Source organism: Takifugu flavidus, chromosome 22 (genome assembly GCF_003711565.1).
Source record: "Takifugu flavidus isolate HTHZ2018 chromosome 22, ASM371156v2, whole genome shotgun sequence".
NCBI classification, from domain to species: Eukaryota; Metazoa; Chordata; class Actinopteri; order Tetraodontiformes; family Tetraodontidae; genus Takifugu; species Takifugu flavidus.
The window spans coordinates 7971145-7988806 of record NC_079541.1 but is presented as its reverse complement, the minus strand read 5'-3'; the positions used below and the strand labels follow the sequence as shown (position 1 = coordinate 7988806).

The window sequence follows — 17662 nt, the reverse complement described above, 5'->3', positions numbered from 1 at the left end:
ATGTCAACAGGCACCATGTTAATCTGAAATGTTTATATCACTGACAAAAGTTGTCCAGCCAGAATATTTTCATTACAAAAGTGAAGCGCCAGCACGCAAATACGATGTTGTTTACGTGTCTGGGGCTGTAGCTCCGCCCTCCACCATGTACCACTCGGAAAGACGGGAACGTTTCAGCATCCAGGTTGCCGTTGAGCTTCGGCTACAAACCTTTTGAATCACAAGTGTCTGACGTTAGCAAACCTAAAAGGCCTCGTTGTGATTCCCAACAACGTTGTGACAAAGTCGGAAACAAAACAGGGATCAGTATAGGACGGGGGGCCCAAATCCAGTCCTCGAGGGCCACAGTTGACTCCTACCAGACAAAAACGCTTCCTCCAAGAATGTGGTATCCCAAGTGGAAGCGATGTCTACCTGTTAGGACTTGGACCCCTATTTGAGAGACTTGAAGATAACTCCTCATTTGTGGCTGGACTGTTCCTTTAATGGGGCCAGAGCAGGTGTGCAGAGGAGGGGGTGGGGGTGTCTTGGGAGGGTCATACAATTGTCACAGTTTGGAGATCTGATGAATAAAGTTGAATCTCTATTCGGTTGTCATGGTGCATCAGAGGCATTTACACAGACAATAATGTCTCTCAAAGTTTGCTACCCACCCCCCAACACACAGAAAATGCCCTGTTTATTGTCCCTCCCCCATTTCGAAATAAGGGCTCCGCCCTCAGGGAGCAGGCCAGCCAATCAGAGGGCAGCAGGGCTGAAACAGGTAAAACAGGCTGATTGGGTTTGAGCAGCCCAGTTTCTGCTTTATCTCACAGGACACGGAGCCACGATGGCGGTCAACAACTGCGTCAAGTATCTTCTCTTCTTCTTCAACCTGCTCTTCTGGGTGAGTGTCACACCTGCGGCCTGTTTGTGCGGCGGTGCTCATGGTGGGTCTGACCTGGAGAAGTTTCAGGACGCCACATGCCTTCATTATCTTCAGCCTAAACCACAAATGCTTTTGTTTCTAAAAATGCGGAATCAACCAGAAATCCTGAATTTGGGGTTTAAGTTTCTGAATCTGGAATTAATGATCTGTGGAGTCTGAGTGTGAAGCGGCTCCTTCACTGTGGATGTTAATTTTCTTCCATAAACCAGAGATTCATTCATAATTCAGAGTTGAGATGTCATTAATACGTTGATGCGTCAGCAGGGTCATGTGACATGAGTCAACAAAGTTTCCTGAAATGAGGATTTGTGTGTTTCATAATTTTGCTGGGAGTTTCCCCTTGTGTTGCTTCATTGATTTTAGAAAAAAAAAAAGATTGTTTCTCAATGTTGTTGCAATCAAACCAGCTACAACACATGTGTTTCTGTTCATGCTAACACTAGGCGTGGTCCAATCAATTTTTGACACTGAAAAGGTCTCCCCATTAGCATCAACCTCAACTTTTGCTTTTCTGTATTTTTGCTATGCTATATTCGATAGATATAGAACAGTCTGATGCAACGATGGCAAAGCTGTTGAAACAAACACTGCTAGCATTGCTAGCTGGTAACTCCGGTGGACTTGTGTTTGAAACACCCAGGTGAGCTAAGAAGGTGAGGCTAAAGACCCAGCTCAAAGCTAACAGCTCATGGCACCAGTCCAAGAGATACCAGTTCATGATACCATCCAAACATACCAAATCTAAAGCCAACAGTTCATGCTACCACAATAACAGACCAAAGCTAAAACTAACAGGCCATGCTACCACCCTAACAGACCAAAGCTAAAGCTAACAGGTCACGCTACCACCCTCACACAGTGGTTTCCAACCTTTTTTCCTTAAAGCCAACACCCTGCTTCCATCCAAGACAAGCCAACCCCTCCCCTGAGGTGCAACCCCTGCCTACCCACTTACTTAGAGGAAAAGTCTGTCTTCCTCTTCCCTTTCTTCCTTGAGTTTATGACCTTAAAATATGTGTCTCTTTTCGAGAGATGATGAAATGAACACACTTTATGGAAGGTGTTCTTTTCACACACACACACACACACACACACACACACACACACACACACACACACACACATACATTCAACGTGAGGGATATCCCATTCTTGACCCAATGGGTCGGGTATAATGTTGGTCCAGCCTGTCTACAGCGCTTCTGGAAAAGTTTTCCACAGGGATTCAGAGGATGTCCTGTGGGACTTTTGACCTGCTTCCAGAAGAACATTTGTGAGTCCAGACTCTGATCTCCTGCTCATAGTCTGCTCTAATTCATCCCACAGGTGTTCTATCGGGTTGAGGCCAAGTTCTTCCAGGTCTTTATGGACCTTGTTTTGTACACTGGTGTGTATTCCTGTTAGAAATGGAAGAAGTCGTCCCTAAACTGTCCAGAGCATGAAATTGTCCAAAATGCCGGGGGGCTGAAGCACTAAGGGAACCTGGGGGCCAAACCCACCTCCTGAACAACTACTGTTCACCTGGCAACTGCCAAACAGAGAGACGGGAGTTGTCCCGCGGCCTAAATTTTTCTTTCTGTCTCTCAGCAGGTGTATAATATAGAAACACAAATAACTTTAATGTTTAACTAACAAATTACTAATCTTTAACAATTAGTAGCTAATGATTTAAGAAATGTAAATGCGGTCCAAAAATGTTTTTTTTTTTTTTTTAGAAAGAATTTCAATTATCGAATTGGGTGTGTTATTCGGAAAAGGTCCTGGACCCCAGGTTGGGTACCCCTCTCCTAGCAGAACAACGCTACAGCTACCACATCGTAACAGATGCTAACCTTCTCCATCACGTTGCCTCCAATTAGATGCTGAACACGTCATGTGTCCTTTTATTTGTTGTCTCCTGACAAAAGGACGTTTCCGTCCTTGTCCTTGTTTCTATTAATGACGTGTCTGTCACAGCTGTCGCTCATGTGAAACCGGACACGAGCTGCTTTTAGCCGCAGGCTCATCAACTCCACCAATAACTGTTGTGTTCAGGGACCGTTTCTGCATAGGAAACAGAAGTTACAGACTAAAAGGTGGAAAAACGTGGGTGGGGCCAGAGCTGCTGCTGTTTGTCAGTCACCAGTGCCAGATTAGCCTCAACACACCCGTCTGTTTTTAGTTGCACCAGTTGTGATTTTGAAATAAACATGAGCTGAAGGATTAGCTTGAAGCCTGGACGCACCCACTACTGAGTCATCAATAAGGAATGATCAGCCCCTCCCCCACTGACGGAATAATAAACAGTCTCAGGTATAACAATGACTTAAAAAACAAGGAACTCCAGTGGTTCTTCACCAAGTCAAGCTTCACCAGAACCTAGAGATCAATAGCCTTTATAATCATCTGACGCTAATTAGCCTAGTGTGAGCTAGCTGCTGTCAACTTCAGCTGGATCTGGGTTTTGAAATGCGTTAAATTAAAACACTTTGAAAATTGACTCGAAAGCTCTTAAAATCCCCCAATTATGGAGAGAAGAGTTTTGCCAGGAACGTTTGCTTGGGCCACGCCCACTGAAGGGTTAGGAACATTTGTTGTTGTCAAACATTAGCCAGTTTAACCAGATTATTTAGTTGTCCTGACAACAGACCCACCTGGGTCAGCTGGTTTTTCTCTGAGGCGACCAAGTCGCAGCTTTTGTCTTTGATCTTCAAAGCAGTCGAGTTTAGATTAAGTGTTTACGTCGTTGGAATAGTCGTATTTCTCAGATTCTGGATCTGGAATCTGTGCAGTTCAAACCTGCTTCGAGTCAACAACAGGTCTGAGGTTGTCCTCCAGACTGATCACACTGGTTCTGCAGCTCCTGCAGGTGTGACACACACTGACACTCAGGCATGCTGTTCTTTGTTCGTGTCGCTGTTAGCCATAAAGCAATTCATGCTAGCAAGAGTCAACACTAATGACACGGTGCTAGCGGTTCTGCCTGTTCTGAGGATGAAATATTGATGTGGACAGTTAAGGCAGCGTCCGACTGAGACGGCTGAATTATAAATGTTCTGATGGTTTCTGCCTTTGTTCCTCCAGATTTACTGTAGTTCAGATGTTATTGATGGAGTTGTCGTTAGCTTGAATCGGCGAGTTGGACATCGGAACAGAAGCGTTCCTGATGACTCGGGATGTTTCAACTTCAGGGTTAAACACTTCAGCGTCCGGATGTTCTCTCACTTGTTTTATCTGATGTTCCTCACATTCTCCTGACATTCCTTCGTGCTTCTCCCTCTGCAGATCAGTGGTTGCATCATTCTGGGCGTCGCCATCTACCTGAAGGTCAACAAAGATGGACACTCGGTGAGGGACATGCTGGGGGACGTTCTGTGGACGTTGTCAGTTGTGGTTCTTTCCTTCAGGATTTGGAGGAAAAAGATTTCTTACGTTTCTCACAGCTCCATTTTAAAAACATCTGATCTTTCGACAAACCGGAACATCAAAGAACCCGATGTTGAGATCAAACGTTCACGGAAAAATTTATTTTGAAAATCTGGGTATTGTTCGTCTTCAGATTGCAACTGAAGCTCTGCCGGGCGTCGACCTGATGATCGCCATCGGCGTCATCATCTTGGTACTGGGCTTCCTGGGCTGCTGCGGCGCCATCAGAGAGAACCGCTGCATGCTGCTGCTGGTGAGATCAAAGCCCTCCTTTGATCCTGCTAACACTCTAATGAAGCTCTACAGGCCACCAGACGCTTTCTGTCCCAATTAAACATTTGTTCTCCATCAGTTCTTCATCAGCCTTCTCATCATCTTCATCCTCCTGGTGGCGGCGGGCATCGTGGGAGCCGTTGGCGAGAGCAAGGTAAGTTAGGGAGCGCTGAGCTAGTGATGGGACGATGATACCTCAAGGAGTGTATTGACACACTACACAAACTGTGTCGGGACTGTATTGAGACTGTTGGTCACCCACTAGTGACCCCTGCAGTAGTTATAAAATGATTGCAGGTAAAGGAAGTCCTTGTTTGCTAAACTGAGTTGGTGTGTAAAATATAGCAAATTTGAGTTACAATTTTTTACTTATGTACACATTTTTGTTAACTGTTAAATCATATGAAATAAGCCAAAAAGTGATTAGTTTATGAATTTTTATTGAGAAACAAAAGTTTTGTTGAGCGATTTCTCCTCTTAGACACCAGCTCCCCAGCCTTAGAAAATACTCTTTCACACGGTGCAGATGACGATGGTGAGCAGAGAGTTTTAAGTGCAAGTTGATGCAGATGTGGAGATGTTTTCTGGTTCTCACGAGTATCTGCCAATTCTTCATTGCCATGCCGAGCTCTATAATGCCTCAGCATTGATGAAGTGCTCTTATTGATGTAAGAGAGCTCTGTGGAGCAGAGCCGACACTTCACCTACAATAACATAAAAAGTTACAAACAATTCAAACCTCTTACTAGAACAGAGTAAAAACTAAGGTGGCGCATTGCATTCACTTGTTAAAAAAATAGACACCCTATCTCATGATTTCGAGATCAGGATCTCGTAATTACGAGATAAAATGAATAAAGCAACTGTAAGGCTCTTTAACTGACTATCATATGTACCACAGGTCATTCACTCGATAAACTGATAAAGTGAGTGCAATGCGCCACCGTTAAAAATTGTATATAACAGTAAACAATGCTGAAAGGAGAAAAAGATTTCCCTTGTTTGGAGTCACAAGATCAAAATTATTCCACACTGGGGAAAACTTCTTAGAACGATCCATAATTACGCAACTGCAAAACTCCATCCAACAAACCCGCGACATGTCGATACAGTTTGTTTCCTTATAAACACACTTTGGCGCGGCACATCCAAACGATACAATTCCTGTATCGGTCACGTGATTCTTTCTTAAAGCGATACACGCACCGATACGGGGTTTCACTCTTGAGCTCTCGGCACAGTGCTGACGCACCAGTGTCGCTCGTCCCATCACTACGCTGAGCTGGGCCTGCTGCTGTGACCGGTGGGTCATGTGACTCCTCTGTGCGCAGGTGCAGGACTTGTTGAAGAAACATCTGGAGGACAAGTTCGTCCCTCTGTCAGACAAGTCCGAAAGCGTGAAGCAGGACCTGGAGAACCTGCAGCGTGAGGTAGCCCCACAGCGCCCCCTGCTGGACGCTCCTGCTAAGCTGACCTGTTGATCACTGATCAATAATCAGACCTGAAGCGTCAGTGGACCTGATGGTCAATGTTCTTCCCTCCAGCTCAAGTGCTGCGGTCTCTTCAAGGGTCCAGCCGACTGGACCAAAATCCCCGACTCCTGCCGCTGCAACGCCACGGAGCCGGACTGCTCCAGCTCCAAGCTTTATTCCACGGTGAGAACGGTCACACCGTCAGAACGCCATCTGGTTCTCTGACACGTGTCTGACCGGTGTGATGTCATCGTGTGTCCCACAGAACTGCTACGATAAGAGCGTGGAATGGATGAGGAACAATCTGGAGGTGGTGCTGGGCATCGCCTTCGCCATCGCCATCCTGCTGGTCAGTGTCGCACACTAACCGGAACGCCATGTTCCTTCTCCCCTGTGATAACTGAGGAGAACGCAGACCTGCGGAACACCACAGCACTAAAGCTCGTTCTCTGACCTCAGACGTTCTCTGACCTCAGACGTTCTCTCTGACCTCAGACTTACTCTCTGACCTCAGACTTACTCTCTGATTTCGGATGTTCTGTCTACCTCAGATGTTCTCCCTGACTGCAAATGCTCTCTGACGTTCTCTGACCTCAGACGTCCTCTCTGACCTTCTCTCTGACCTCTCTCTGACCTCGGACCTTCTCTCTGACCTCAGACGTCCTCTCTGACCTTCTCTCTGACCTCGGACCTCCTCTCTGACCTCGGACCTTCTTTCTGACCTCAGACGTCCTCTCTGACCTTCTCTCTGACCTCGGACCTTCTCTCTGACCTCGGACCTTCTCTCTGACCTCGGACCTTCTCTCGGACCTCGGACCTTCTCTCGGACCTCATCTCTGACCTCGGACCTCCTCTCTGACCTCAGACCTCCTCTCTAACCTCCTCTCTGACCTCAGACCTCCTCTCTAACCTCCTCTCTGACCTTGGACCTTCTGTCTGACCTCGGACCTCCTCTGACCTCGGACCAACTCTCTGACCTCGGACCTCCTCTCTGACCTAGGACCTTCTCTCTGACCTCCTCTCTGACCTAGGACCTTCTCTCGGACCTTCTCTCTGACCTCGGACCTTCTCTCTGACCTCTCTGACCTTTATCGTGTTTTTCCTGCAGATTTTCGGGATGGTCATGGCCATGATGCTCTACTGTCAGATTGGCCGGAAGGATGGCGCCACCACAGCCTGAGTTTGGCCACGCCCCTCCCTGCCTGCAACAGCCAATCAGCAATGTTTAATGGTCCTGTCGCGTTTTTACTGTGAAGGAACTGATGGTATTGATTACTTGCTGTTTTGAAGAGGTTTGAGATGTTAAGAGTCTGAATATACTGACGAGATCACAGAATATCAAATCTGTTCCTGACACTAAAATCTGATTTTTGATTAGGATTTAAAAACCTTAAAATCAGTGAATTTCCTGTTTTGTTTCCATTCTTGAGGTTTTTTTTGTCATTTTGTAGGGTTTTTTTCCCCGCTCATTCAAACTGAAATCGATTAATTTTGCATTTAAATAAAATAAATTTAAAATTTGAATAAATTGTGGAATCAGGAACTGATTTTTTTTGTTTAATTCAACAGAAAAATCAGATTGCAGCAGCTCTTGTGGCCACCAGGTGTCAGTGTTGGGCAATTTATCATGAAATGCAAATAATGATCAATTTTTAAACAGTGGACGAGTGATCGAATGATGAGGTTTAAAGTTGAAACCGTTCATCATCAGAGCGCATCAAAGACAGTGTTCTGTAGAACCAATGTAACAGCAACGCTAGTGGGAAACTGCCGCTTCCCTCCCACACCCACCTTCACACCTTTGTATTTGACGGTGTAGAAACCGATCGCCTGACCGTCTCTCCACAACAGGCTGCAGCTTTCGGTGCGGGGGTGCAGGGAGAAACACACGCTCTCATCCAAAGTTCTGTCCACAACCCGACTGAGCAGGAACAGTATCACCCTCTCCACAATCGACTGGACCTGAAGAGGAAAAACACTGATTTAGGAGGACCAACTGTTCCCACAAGTCATATATTTACCAAAAAAGACTAAAGCTAATATAGACACTTACAGCATGTGTTGCCTTCATTATAAGGCATTTCAGTTTTTGCGGCTCCAGACGGATTTGTTATTGTTTTCTTGGTCCAATATGGCTCTTTCAACAGTTTGCGTTGCCGACCCCTGGTCTACGGGATACATGGTGATCTCGCCTGTGTACAGGTCACTTTCTTACACCTGTACATGTAATCAATAACCTGAAAAAAATGATTTTAATAATCCCATGACAGGACTGGATGGAGAATCCCCACAGTGCATTAGAATCATGTCTCATATTTGAAAAGCTACTAATATTAGTTGGGTTAAAGTCACTTACACAAGATGGCGTAACCGTCACGTTAAATGCACTAGTAATAATAAATCCTTCGTGAGAACTGATTCAAATTTAATAAAAACAAAAGGATATACAGTATGACAAAGGTACTGCTGCTTTTTAAGACCATGATTTTAAGATAATTCGGAACAAGATTTCGCTGAACCGAAACTTGGCTACTTCCAAGCGCTGCTCAACGAGCAATGTTCACATTAGCAAGAAGGGTCGTTTTACAAAAGTACTGCCCGACTTAAAACAGAAGTCGTGCGTATGACATGCAGTCGTTGTCTTACTGTTCCGGTCCATAAATACTTGCGCAGACCCAGAACTTGTAGTGTGTAAATAGGGGCCGGTCACGAAATGCCCAAGGTTGACATATGTCGTGGACTTCAGCGCCCCCGTGTGTCCATAGAAGGGTATGACACCCCCAGCGTCAGTGTACTATGATCTGTTGATTCTCCTCATCTCTCCTAATCATACCCCAGTTATGTGTACAATAACTGTCGGATGAACACAACATTAACTGTTATGGTCTTAAAAAAAGGCACACTCGGACGGAACTCTCAAAATATCATCAAAGCCAAACGGGAGCTTTCTGACCTGTAGTACATGTTTTCCGCAGTACTTAAGCCTCCCTAACGCTACAGTAGACGTCTTATTAAATAAAGGAAAAGATGGGAATTTTGTTCTCAATCCACAATCTGCACAAGCATACAGCGTTAGTTATTATTCTTTATGCCAGAAATTGGTGTTTTATTGGGAAAGAGGGTTGATAAATAGTTGTCAGCTTGCACAGGGGTAATGGAGGTAATAATGCAGCAATACCAGGGTCACAGCAAGGAAAACAAGGGTCCCAGCCTGAGCGCATGCGCAGTGAGGGGCGCTGAGCGCGCCACACTGGTCAGCGTTAATTGGGAGCGCGTCAGAGCGGAGCCAGTTGTCTTCATCGCCTGAAGAGACGGCCCAGATGAAGTTCGGACGGTATTGTTTATCACAGACGAATTTTAAGCCATTTTCCTGACTGTGTCGTATTTATAGTTTGGTTAGTGGCTATTGCTTTATGTTGTTATGTTTGGTAGTTGGGTTTCTGCTTGTTAATTGGGTGGTTGCATTGCGATGGTTGTTCTGAGGATTATACCCTTTATTTAGTGTCACACGACGTTATTGTGGTCGTATTTAAGCTGTTAAGTGTGTGACAATTTCTGTCCAAGCTTTATATCGTTAATTACCACGTGAAGTGCGTGTTAATTTATGCGTGTAGATACCTGTATTTGACCACTAGATGGCAGCATAGTTATCCAAGAGACGCCATTATTTTGAACGCTTTTGTTCTCGTTTATAGTTGAGAATTAAGTTAAGTCTGGTTAAGTATTAAGTTAACTTTCTTTAAAAACTTCATTTTTTTGCTGCTGTTTATGCATTGGTGGTTCAGTGGTAGAATTCTCGCCTGCCACGCGGGAGGCCCGGGTTCGATTCCCGGCCAATGCAAATTGTTTTTATCTTATTCTTATGTTTTATTGAATTTGATCATATGAGAACCCTCTGGGCTTCGATCTGATTGTCTGGTTCTCCGTTACAACTATTCTCGACTGGCCCCCGCGTGGTAGAGAGAGAGAGAGAGTTTAGCTAAACGGCCCTAAACCGTTTCCCATTCATTTTCAATGGCAGTGCTAAACCACTACGGACGCAATATATTTCCGGCCGCTATCATCCTGTGGCGCTGTTCTGCCGTTTCTATCAAGAGCGGCTCCTCTCCGGAAAGTTCATTCTTTGGTAAACTTCGCTGAAGGTAAGTTTGGGCTTGATTTCCTTCTAAATTAATGAGGAAACTTTTCGTAATTGTGCATAGGCTGTGGTCAATTTTGTCCTAAATTAGCAAGGAACATGTTATAATTGGCCCTAAATTATAATGTACTGTATTTGTCATGCTACAATATACTCATATCTTGTCAAGCTAGTTTTTCCTATTGTATTACGGTCATATCTCGTCGCCAACTTTGTCGACATTTTATTCCACCCTCGGTGACTGCTAAAGACAAATTACACACACACACACGCACACACACACACACACACACACAGAGCTTTACACATGGTACCACACTTTATCTTTTACTGGCCTAAGATTCCTTTGATCACATTTATCAGGTGTGATTTGAAAAATGGGTGGAACTGTTTTATCAGTGTCTAATAAAAATGAGAAAATTAATAGACATTTTTCCTTTATGTCAGCTCAACATGCAGAAGCAAGTCGCCTTTTTTCCTGGGAAACTTCAGGTCGTGTTCCTCAAGGGGCCTCTTGGGTTTCTCCTCCAGGAGCCATCTGATGAAGCCAAACGGGTGAGTTCCACTCCTCAGGACAAGTCTGCGGCCATGAGGGAGGACCTCGTACGGCAGAACACTTTGGCCGTCATCCGACAAAGGGGGGGGGGGGTCCCTCAGATAAGATGGAGGTGCAGGGAGACTATGTCCTGCAGTTTGGTAAATATAAAGGGAAGTCATTCAGATGGCTTTTGCAGAATGACGTAGGATACACCGTGTATCTTATCAAGAATGTGCAGAGCGAGGAGGCAGCAGGTCTCTGTATGGCTGACAGCCACAGTAAGGACAGCCTCCAGTCATATGTGAGTTATGCCCTCAGTTTCCAAGAAATCCAGGCTCTTCTCACTTATGACGGCGGAAGAGGGGATGGAGTGACTGCTTCATCTGAAGACGACCAGTTGGCTGGATTTGGTGCCCGAGCCAAGAGCACGTGGAAGGAGATCTGGGACAGCGGAGGTGATGGCTATGCTGATTTTGTCATAGGCAAGCGCTGCGTTCCAGGTACACGAATGTCCAGGTTGCAGCAGAACCTGCTGAAGAGGCAGCAGTCCACCACATCTTCCACACCTGCTGAGCATCCCATGAAGGCCCCAGCTGAGCCCCTGGGTATGCTAATTCCTTCATGTGACAAGTTCAACTTTGGGAAAAGGTTTTTTTCTTTTCTACTAATAACCTGTAGCCGGTATTTTTGTCTTTAACACAGCCATGGAGGAGGACGTAGAGATGGAAAGGGAGATGCTGAGCATCCATAACTCTGATCTGCAAGTCCAGAGCTGTAAATACACCGTTACCACATTTATTTCATGTCAGACAAACAAAGTCCATGCCGTATCTGATTTCTATTGTTTTTTCTTTTCATCTGTGTGCAGATGCTATGCCAGTAGCAGCAGCCGCCCTGCCCACGCCTCTGATGCTGGACTCCATTGAAAAAATTGTGCAGGGGATTCTAGAGATGCAGCAGCAGCAGCAGACAAAACTTCCCCACAAGCTCCAGCTCTTTTCCCGCCAGAGAGGTGACGTTCCATGTTCCAAAAGCCAATTTCCATAACCGAGGATCGGACCGCCAAGGCCCCCGCCTTGGTCCGCCACCCAGTCCACACTGCACCGGACCCTTCATGCTCCTCCTGCGGGTGGTGGGTCCACTGGAGACGGGAGTATCCACATAGCTGGTTCGGCCACCAGGCGCTCCCCATCGAGCCCCAGGCCTGGCTCCAGGGTGGGGCCCTGGTAAACCTCCGGGCCGGGTACGCGGCTTCCCTTTTAGATGTTCCATGATGGGTCTTCTGAACCACCGCAGCATGATGCTGAAAAGTTAATTCATGCTTTTGTTACTTCCAGGCTGGACTATTGTAATTCTTTATTATCAGGGTGTCCAAACAACTCTTTAAGAAGCCTCCAGTTGATCCAAAATGCTGCAGCCAGAGTTCTGACAGGTATTGACAAAAGAGATCACATCTCCTGTAATGGCGTCACTTCATTGGCTGCCCGTTAAATTTAGAATAATTTTTAAAACCCTTCTTTTGACCTAAAGGGTCCTCAGAGGCCTCGCTCCATCCTACCTGGAGGAGCTAGTGATACCTTACCAGCCCAATAGACCGCTCCGCTCTCAGAATGCTGGTCTACTTGTGGTTCCCAGAGTTTCTAGGAGTAGAATGGGGGGCCGAGCATTTAGCTACCAGGCCCCCCTGCTATGGAACCAGCTCCCTGTCCAGGTACGGGAGGCTGACTCCATCGCTACTTTTAAGATCAGACTTAAAACCTTCCTCTTTGAAAAAGCTTATTGTTTCTAATTCTGTAGTTCCAGTTACTATCATAGACAGACAAATTATCATATCTAGGGGGTCGTCTAATCGTTAGGTCACATCTTAGCTATGCTGCTATAGGCCAAGGCTGCCGGGGTCCAGAAACATGATCACCTGACAGGCCTCTGTCACCCCACTGGGTCATGGTTTCCTCTCCTCTCCTCTCCTCTCTCTCCTCTCCTCTCCTCTCCTCTCCTCTCCCCTCCCCTCCCCTCCCCTCCTCTCCTCTCTCCTCCATTATATCCTCTACCTGTCCTCCCCCTCTCCTCTCTCCTCTACCCAGCCTGCCACGCGGGAGGCAGGGTTCGATTCCCGGCCAATGCAAATTGCTTTTATCTTTTTATGTTTTATTGAATTTGATCATATGAGAACCCTCTATACTCCTCCGTGAACCATCACCTTATCGTGGTGGAGGAGTTTGCGTACCCTAATGAGCCTGGGAGCTATGCTTTCCGGGGCAGTTTGCCCCTGGTAGGGTCTCCCAAGGCAGATTGGTCCTAGGTGAAGGGTCAGACAAAGAATCAAATCAATCTTTATTTATACAGCATCTTTTACAATCAAAATTGTTTCAAGGCGCCTTCCAGAATCCCAGGGCCTGACCCCAGACAAGCAACAGTGGCAAGGAAGGTTTCTTCCCTTTAACAGGAAGAAACCTTGAGCAGGACCAGGCTCATGTAGGGGGACCCTCCTGCTGATGGGGGGGCTGGGTAGAGAGAGGGAGAGGAGAGGAGAGGATGAGGAGAGGAGAGGAGAGGAGAGGAGAGGAGAGGAGAGGAGAGGAGAGGAGAGGAGAGGAGAGGAGAGGAGAGGAGAGGAAACCATGACCCAGTGGGGTGACAGAGGCCTGTCAGGTGATCATGTTTCTGGACCCCGGCAGCCTTGGCCTATAACAGCATAGCTAAGATGTGACCTAACGATTAGACGACCCCCTAGATATGATAATTTGTCTGTCTATGATAGTAACTGGAACTACAGAATTAGAAACAATAAGCTTTTTCAAAGAGGAAGGTTTTAAGTCTGATCTTAAAAGTAGCGATGGAGTCAGCCTCCCGTACCTGGACAGGGAGCTGGTTCCATAGCAGAGGAGCCTGGTAGCTAAATGCTCGGCCCCCCATTCTACTCCTAGAAACTCTGGGAACCACAAGTAGACCAGCATTCTGAGAGCGGAGCGGTCTATTGGGCTGGTAAGGTATCACTAGCTCCTCCAGGTAGGATGGAGCGAGGCCTCTGAGGACCCTTTAGGTCAAAAGAAGGGTTTTAAAAATTATTCTAAATTTAACGGGCAGCCAATGAAGTGACGCCATTACAGGAGATGTGATCTCTTTTGTCAATACCTGTCAGAACTCTGGCTGCAGCATTTTGGATCAACTGGAGGCTTCTTAAAGAGTTGTTTGGACACCCTGATAATAAAGAATTACAATAGTCCAGCCTGGAAGTAACAAAAGCATGAATTAACTTTTCAGCATCATGCTGCGGTGGTTCAGAAGACCCATCATGGAACATCTAAAAGGGAAGCCGCGTACCCGGCCCGGAGGTTTACCAGGGCCCCACCCTGGAGCCAGGCCTGGGGCTCGATGGGGAGCGCCTGGTGGCCGAACCAGCTATGTGGATACTCCCGTCTCCAGTGGACCCACCACCCGCAGGAGGAGCATGAAGGGTCCGGTGCAGCAGTGTGGATTGGGTGGCGGACCAAGGCGGGGGCCTTGGCGGTCCGATCCTCGGTTATGGAAATTGGCTTTTGGAACATGGAACGTCACCTCTCTGGCGGGAAAAGAGCTGGAGCTTGTGGGGAAGTTTTGTCTGCTGCTGCTGCTGCATCTCTAGAATCCCCTGCACAATTTTTTCAATGGAGTCCAGCATCAGAGGCGTGGGCAGGGCGGCTGCTGCTACTGGCATAGCATCTGCACACAGATGAAAAGAAAAAACAATAGAAATCAGATACGGCATGGACTTTGTTTGTCTGACATGAAATAAATGTGGTAACGGTGTATTTACAGCTCTGGACTTGCAGATCAGAGTTATGGATGCTCAGCATCTCCCTTTCCATCTCTACGTCCTCCTCCATGGCTGTGTTAAAGACAAAATACCGGCTACAGGTTATTAGTAGAAAAGAAAAAAACCTTTTCCCAAAGTTGAACTTGTCACATGAAGGAATTAGCATACCCAGGGGCTCAGCTGGGGCCTTCATGGGATGCTCAGCAGGTGTGGAAGATGTGGTGGACTGCTGCCTCTTCAGCAGGTTCTGCTGCAACCTGGACATTCGTGTACCTGGAACGCAGCGCTTGCCTATGACAAAATCAGCATAGCCATCACCTCCGCTGTCCCAGATCTCCTTCCACGTGCTCTTGGCTCGGGCACCAAATCCAGCCAACTGGTCGTCTTCAGATGAAGCAGTCACTCCATCCCCTCTTCCGCCGTCTTAAGTGAGAAGAGCCTGGATTTCTTGGAAACTGAGGGCATAACTCACATATGACTGGAGGCTGTCCTTACTGTGGCTGTCAGCCATACAGAGAACTGCTGCCTCCTCGCTCTGCACGTTCTTGATAAGATACACGGTGTATCCTACGTCATTCTGCAAAAGCCATCTGAATGACTTCCCTTTATATTTACCAAACTGCAGGACATAGTCTCCCACCACCTCCATCTTATCTGAGGGACCCCCCCCCCCTTTGTCGGATGACGGCCAAAGTGTTCTGCCGTACGAGGTCCTCCCTCATGGCGCAGACTTGTCCTGAGGAGTGGAACTCACCGTTTGGCTTCATCAGATGGCTCCTGGAGGAGAAACCCAAGAGGCCCCTTGAGGAACACGACCTGAAGTTTCCCAGGAAAAAAGGCGACTTGCTTCTGCATGTTGAGCTGACATAAAGGAAAAATGTCTATTAATTTTCTCATTTTTATTAGACACTGATAAAACAGTTCCACCCATTTTTCAAATCACACCTGATAAATGTGATCAAAGGAATCTTAGGCCAGTAAAAGATAAAGTGTGGTACCATGTGTAAAGCTCTGTGTGTGTGTGTGTGTGTGTGTGTGTGTGTGTGTAATTTGTCTTTAGCAGTCACCGAGGGTGGAATAAAATGTCGACAAAGTTGGCGACGAGATATGACCGTAATACAATAGGAAAAACTAGCTTGACAAGATATGAGTATATTGTAGCATGACAAATACAGTACATTATAATTTAGGGCCAATTATAACATGTTCCTTGCTAATTTAGGACAAAATTGACCACAGCCTATGCACAATTACGAAAAGTTTCCTCATTAATTTAGAAGGAAATCAAGCCCAAACTTACCTTCAGCGAAGTTTACCAAAGAATGAACTTTCCGGAGAGGAGCCGCTCTTGATAGAAACGGCAGAACAGCGCCACAGGATGATAGCGGCCGGAAATATATTGCGTCCGTAGTGGTTTAGCACTGCCATTGAAAATGAATGGGAAACGGTTTAGGGCCGTTTAGCTAAAACTCTCTCTCTCTCTCTACCACGCGGGGGCCAGTCGAGAATAGTTGTAACGGAGAACCAGACAATCAGATCGAAGCCCAGAGGGTTCTCATATGATCAAATTCAATAAAACATAAGAATAAGATAAAAACAATTTGCATTGGCCGGGAATCGAACCCGGGCCTCCCGCGTGGCAGGCGAGAATTCTACCACTGAACCACCAATGCATAAACAGGAGCAAAAAAATGAAGTTTTTAAAGAAAGTTAACTTAATACTTAACCAGACTTAACTTAATTCTCAACTATAAACGAGAACAAAAGCGTTCAAAATAATGGCGTCTCTTGGATAACTATGCTGCCATCTAGTGGTCAAATACAGGTATCTACACGCATAAATTAACACGCACTTCACGTGGTAATTAACGATATAAAGCTTGGACAGAAATTGTCACACACTTAACAGCTTAAATACGACCACAATAACGTCGTGTGACACTAAATAAAGGGTATAATCCTCAGAACAACCATCGCAATGCAACCACCCAATTAACAAGCAGAAACCCAACTACCAAACATAACAACATAAAGCAATAGCCACTAACCAAACTATAAATACGACACAGTCAGGAAAATGGCTTAAAATTCGTCTGTGATAAACAATACCGTCCGAACTTCATCTGGGCCGTCTCTTCAGGCGATGAAGACAACTGGCTCCGCTCTGACGCGCTCCCAATTAACGCTGACCAGTGTGGTGTGCTCAGCGCCCCTCACTGCGCATGCGCTCAGGCTGGGACCCTTGTTTTCCTTGCTGTGACCCTGGTATTGCTGCATTATTACCTCCATTACCCCTGTGCAAGCTGACAACTATTTATCAACCCTCTTTCCCAATAAAACACCAATTTCTGGCATAAAGAATAATAACTAACGCTGTATGCTTGTGTAGATTGTGGATTGAGAACAAAATTCCCATCTTTCCTTTATTTAATAAGACGTCTACTGTAGCGTTAGGAAGGCTTAAGTACTGCGGAAAACATGTACTACAGGTCAGAAAGCTCCCGTTTGGCTTTGATGATATTTTGAGAGTTCCGTCCGAGTGTGCCTTTTTTTAAGACCATAACAGTTAATGTTGTGTTCATCCGACAGTTATTGTACACATCAGTGGATTAGGAGAGATGAGGAGAATCAACAGATCATAGTACACTGACGCTGGGGGTGTCATACCCTTCTATGGACACACGGGGGCGCTGAAGTCCACGACATATGTCAACCTTGGGCATTTCGTGACCGGCCCCTATTTACACACTACAAGTTCTGGGTCTGTATTTATGGACCGGAACAGTAAGACAACGACTGCATGTCATACGCACGACTTCTGTTTTAAGTCGGGCAGTACTTTTGTAAAACGACCCTTCTTGCTAATGTGAACATTGCTCGTTGAGCAGCGCTTGGAAGTAGCCAAGTTTCGGTTCAGCGAAATCTTGTTCCGAATTATCTTCAAAATCATGGTCTCAAAAAGCAACAGTACCTTTGTCATACTGTATATCCTTTTGTTTTTATTAAATTTGAATCAGTTCTCACGAAGGATTTATTATTACTAGTGCATTTAACGTGACGGTTACGTCATCTTGCGTAAGTGACTTTAACCCAACTAATATTAGTAGCTTTC

The 17662-nt window shown here is 46.1% G+C and overlaps 2 protein-coding genes, 1 long non-coding RNA gene and 2 other non-coding genes across 5 annotated transcripts; 3 read left to right on the top strand and 2 right to left on the bottom strand.

Moving 5' to 3' along the window:
• The first annotated feature begins 694 nt into the window (after positions 1-694).
• Positions 695-7487, top strand: tspan9b (tetraspanin 9b). The gene is made up of 8 exons (XM_057022743.1): positions 695-886; positions 4193-4255; positions 4467-4586; positions 4686-4760; positions 5938-6036; positions 6151-6261; positions 6344-6427; positions 7187-7487. Exons 1-8 carry the CDS (start codon positions 830-832, stop codon positions 7256-7258), a joined length of 681 nt encoding a protein of 226 aa, XP_056878723.1. The 5' UTR covers positions 695-829; the 3' UTR covers positions 7259-7487.
• On the bottom strand, positions 5075-6964 carry LOC130519378 (uncharacterized). Its single transcript, XR_008948298.1, has 3 exons — positions 6908-6964; positions 6751-6869; positions 5075-6670 (listed from the first exon to the last, which is right to left on the bottom strand). It is a non-coding gene; the product is annotated as an uncharacterized LOC130519378 (long non-coding RNA).
• A 1806-nt stretch (positions 7488-9293) lies between the features above and the next one.
• On the top strand, positions 9294-12687 carry LOC130519376 (uncharacterized). Its single transcript, XM_057022742.1, has 6 exons — positions 9294-9412; positions 10100-10220; positions 10664-10771; positions 10951-11359; positions 11457-11528; positions 11623-12687. Exons 3-6 carry the CDS (start codon positions 10670-10672, stop codon positions 11799-11801), a joined length of 762 nt encoding a protein of 253 aa, XP_056878722.1. The 5' UTR covers positions 9294-9412; positions 10100-10220; positions 10664-10669; the 3' UTR covers positions 11802-12687.
• trnag-gcc (transfer RNA glycine (anticodon GCC)) lies at positions 9849-9919 on the top strand. The gene has a single exon. It is a non-coding gene; the product is annotated as a tRNA-Gly (tRNA).
• A 3465-nt stretch (positions 12688-16152) lies between the features above and the next one.
• trnag-gcc (transfer RNA glycine (anticodon GCC)) lies at positions 16153-16223 on the bottom strand. The gene has a single exon. It is a non-coding gene; the product is annotated as a tRNA-Gly (tRNA).
• Positions 16224-17662: the final 1439 nt, after the last annotated feature.

Excerpts from the sequence above, each read along its gene's own strand:
- tspan9b (XM_057022743.1), top strand. The coding sequence starts at position 830 with ATGGCGGTCAACAACTGCGTCAAGTATCTTCTCTTCTTCTTCAACCTG. Across the intron at positions 4,256-4,466 it reads TCAACAAAGATGGACACTCG|ATTGCAACTGAAGCTCTGCC; the intron begins GTGAGGGACATG and ends GTTCGTCTTCAG. Across the intron at positions 6,428-7,186 it reads TCGCCATCGCCATCCTGCTG|ATTTTCGGGATGGTCATGGC; the intron begins GTCAGTGTCGCA and ends TTTTTCCTGCAG.
- LOC130519376 (XM_057022742.1), top strand. The coding sequence starts at position 10,670 with ATGCAGAAGCAAGTCGCCTTTTTTCCTGGGAAACTTCAGGTCGTGTTC. Across the intron at positions 10,772-10,950 it reads CATCTGATGAAGCCAAACGG|AATGACGTAGGATACACCGT; the intron begins GTGAGTTCCACT and ends TGGCTTTTGCAG. Across the intron at positions 11,360-11,456 it reads GGCCCCAGCTGAGCCCCTGG|CCATGGAGGAGGACGTAGAG; the intron begins GTATGCTAATTC and ends TCTTTAACACAG.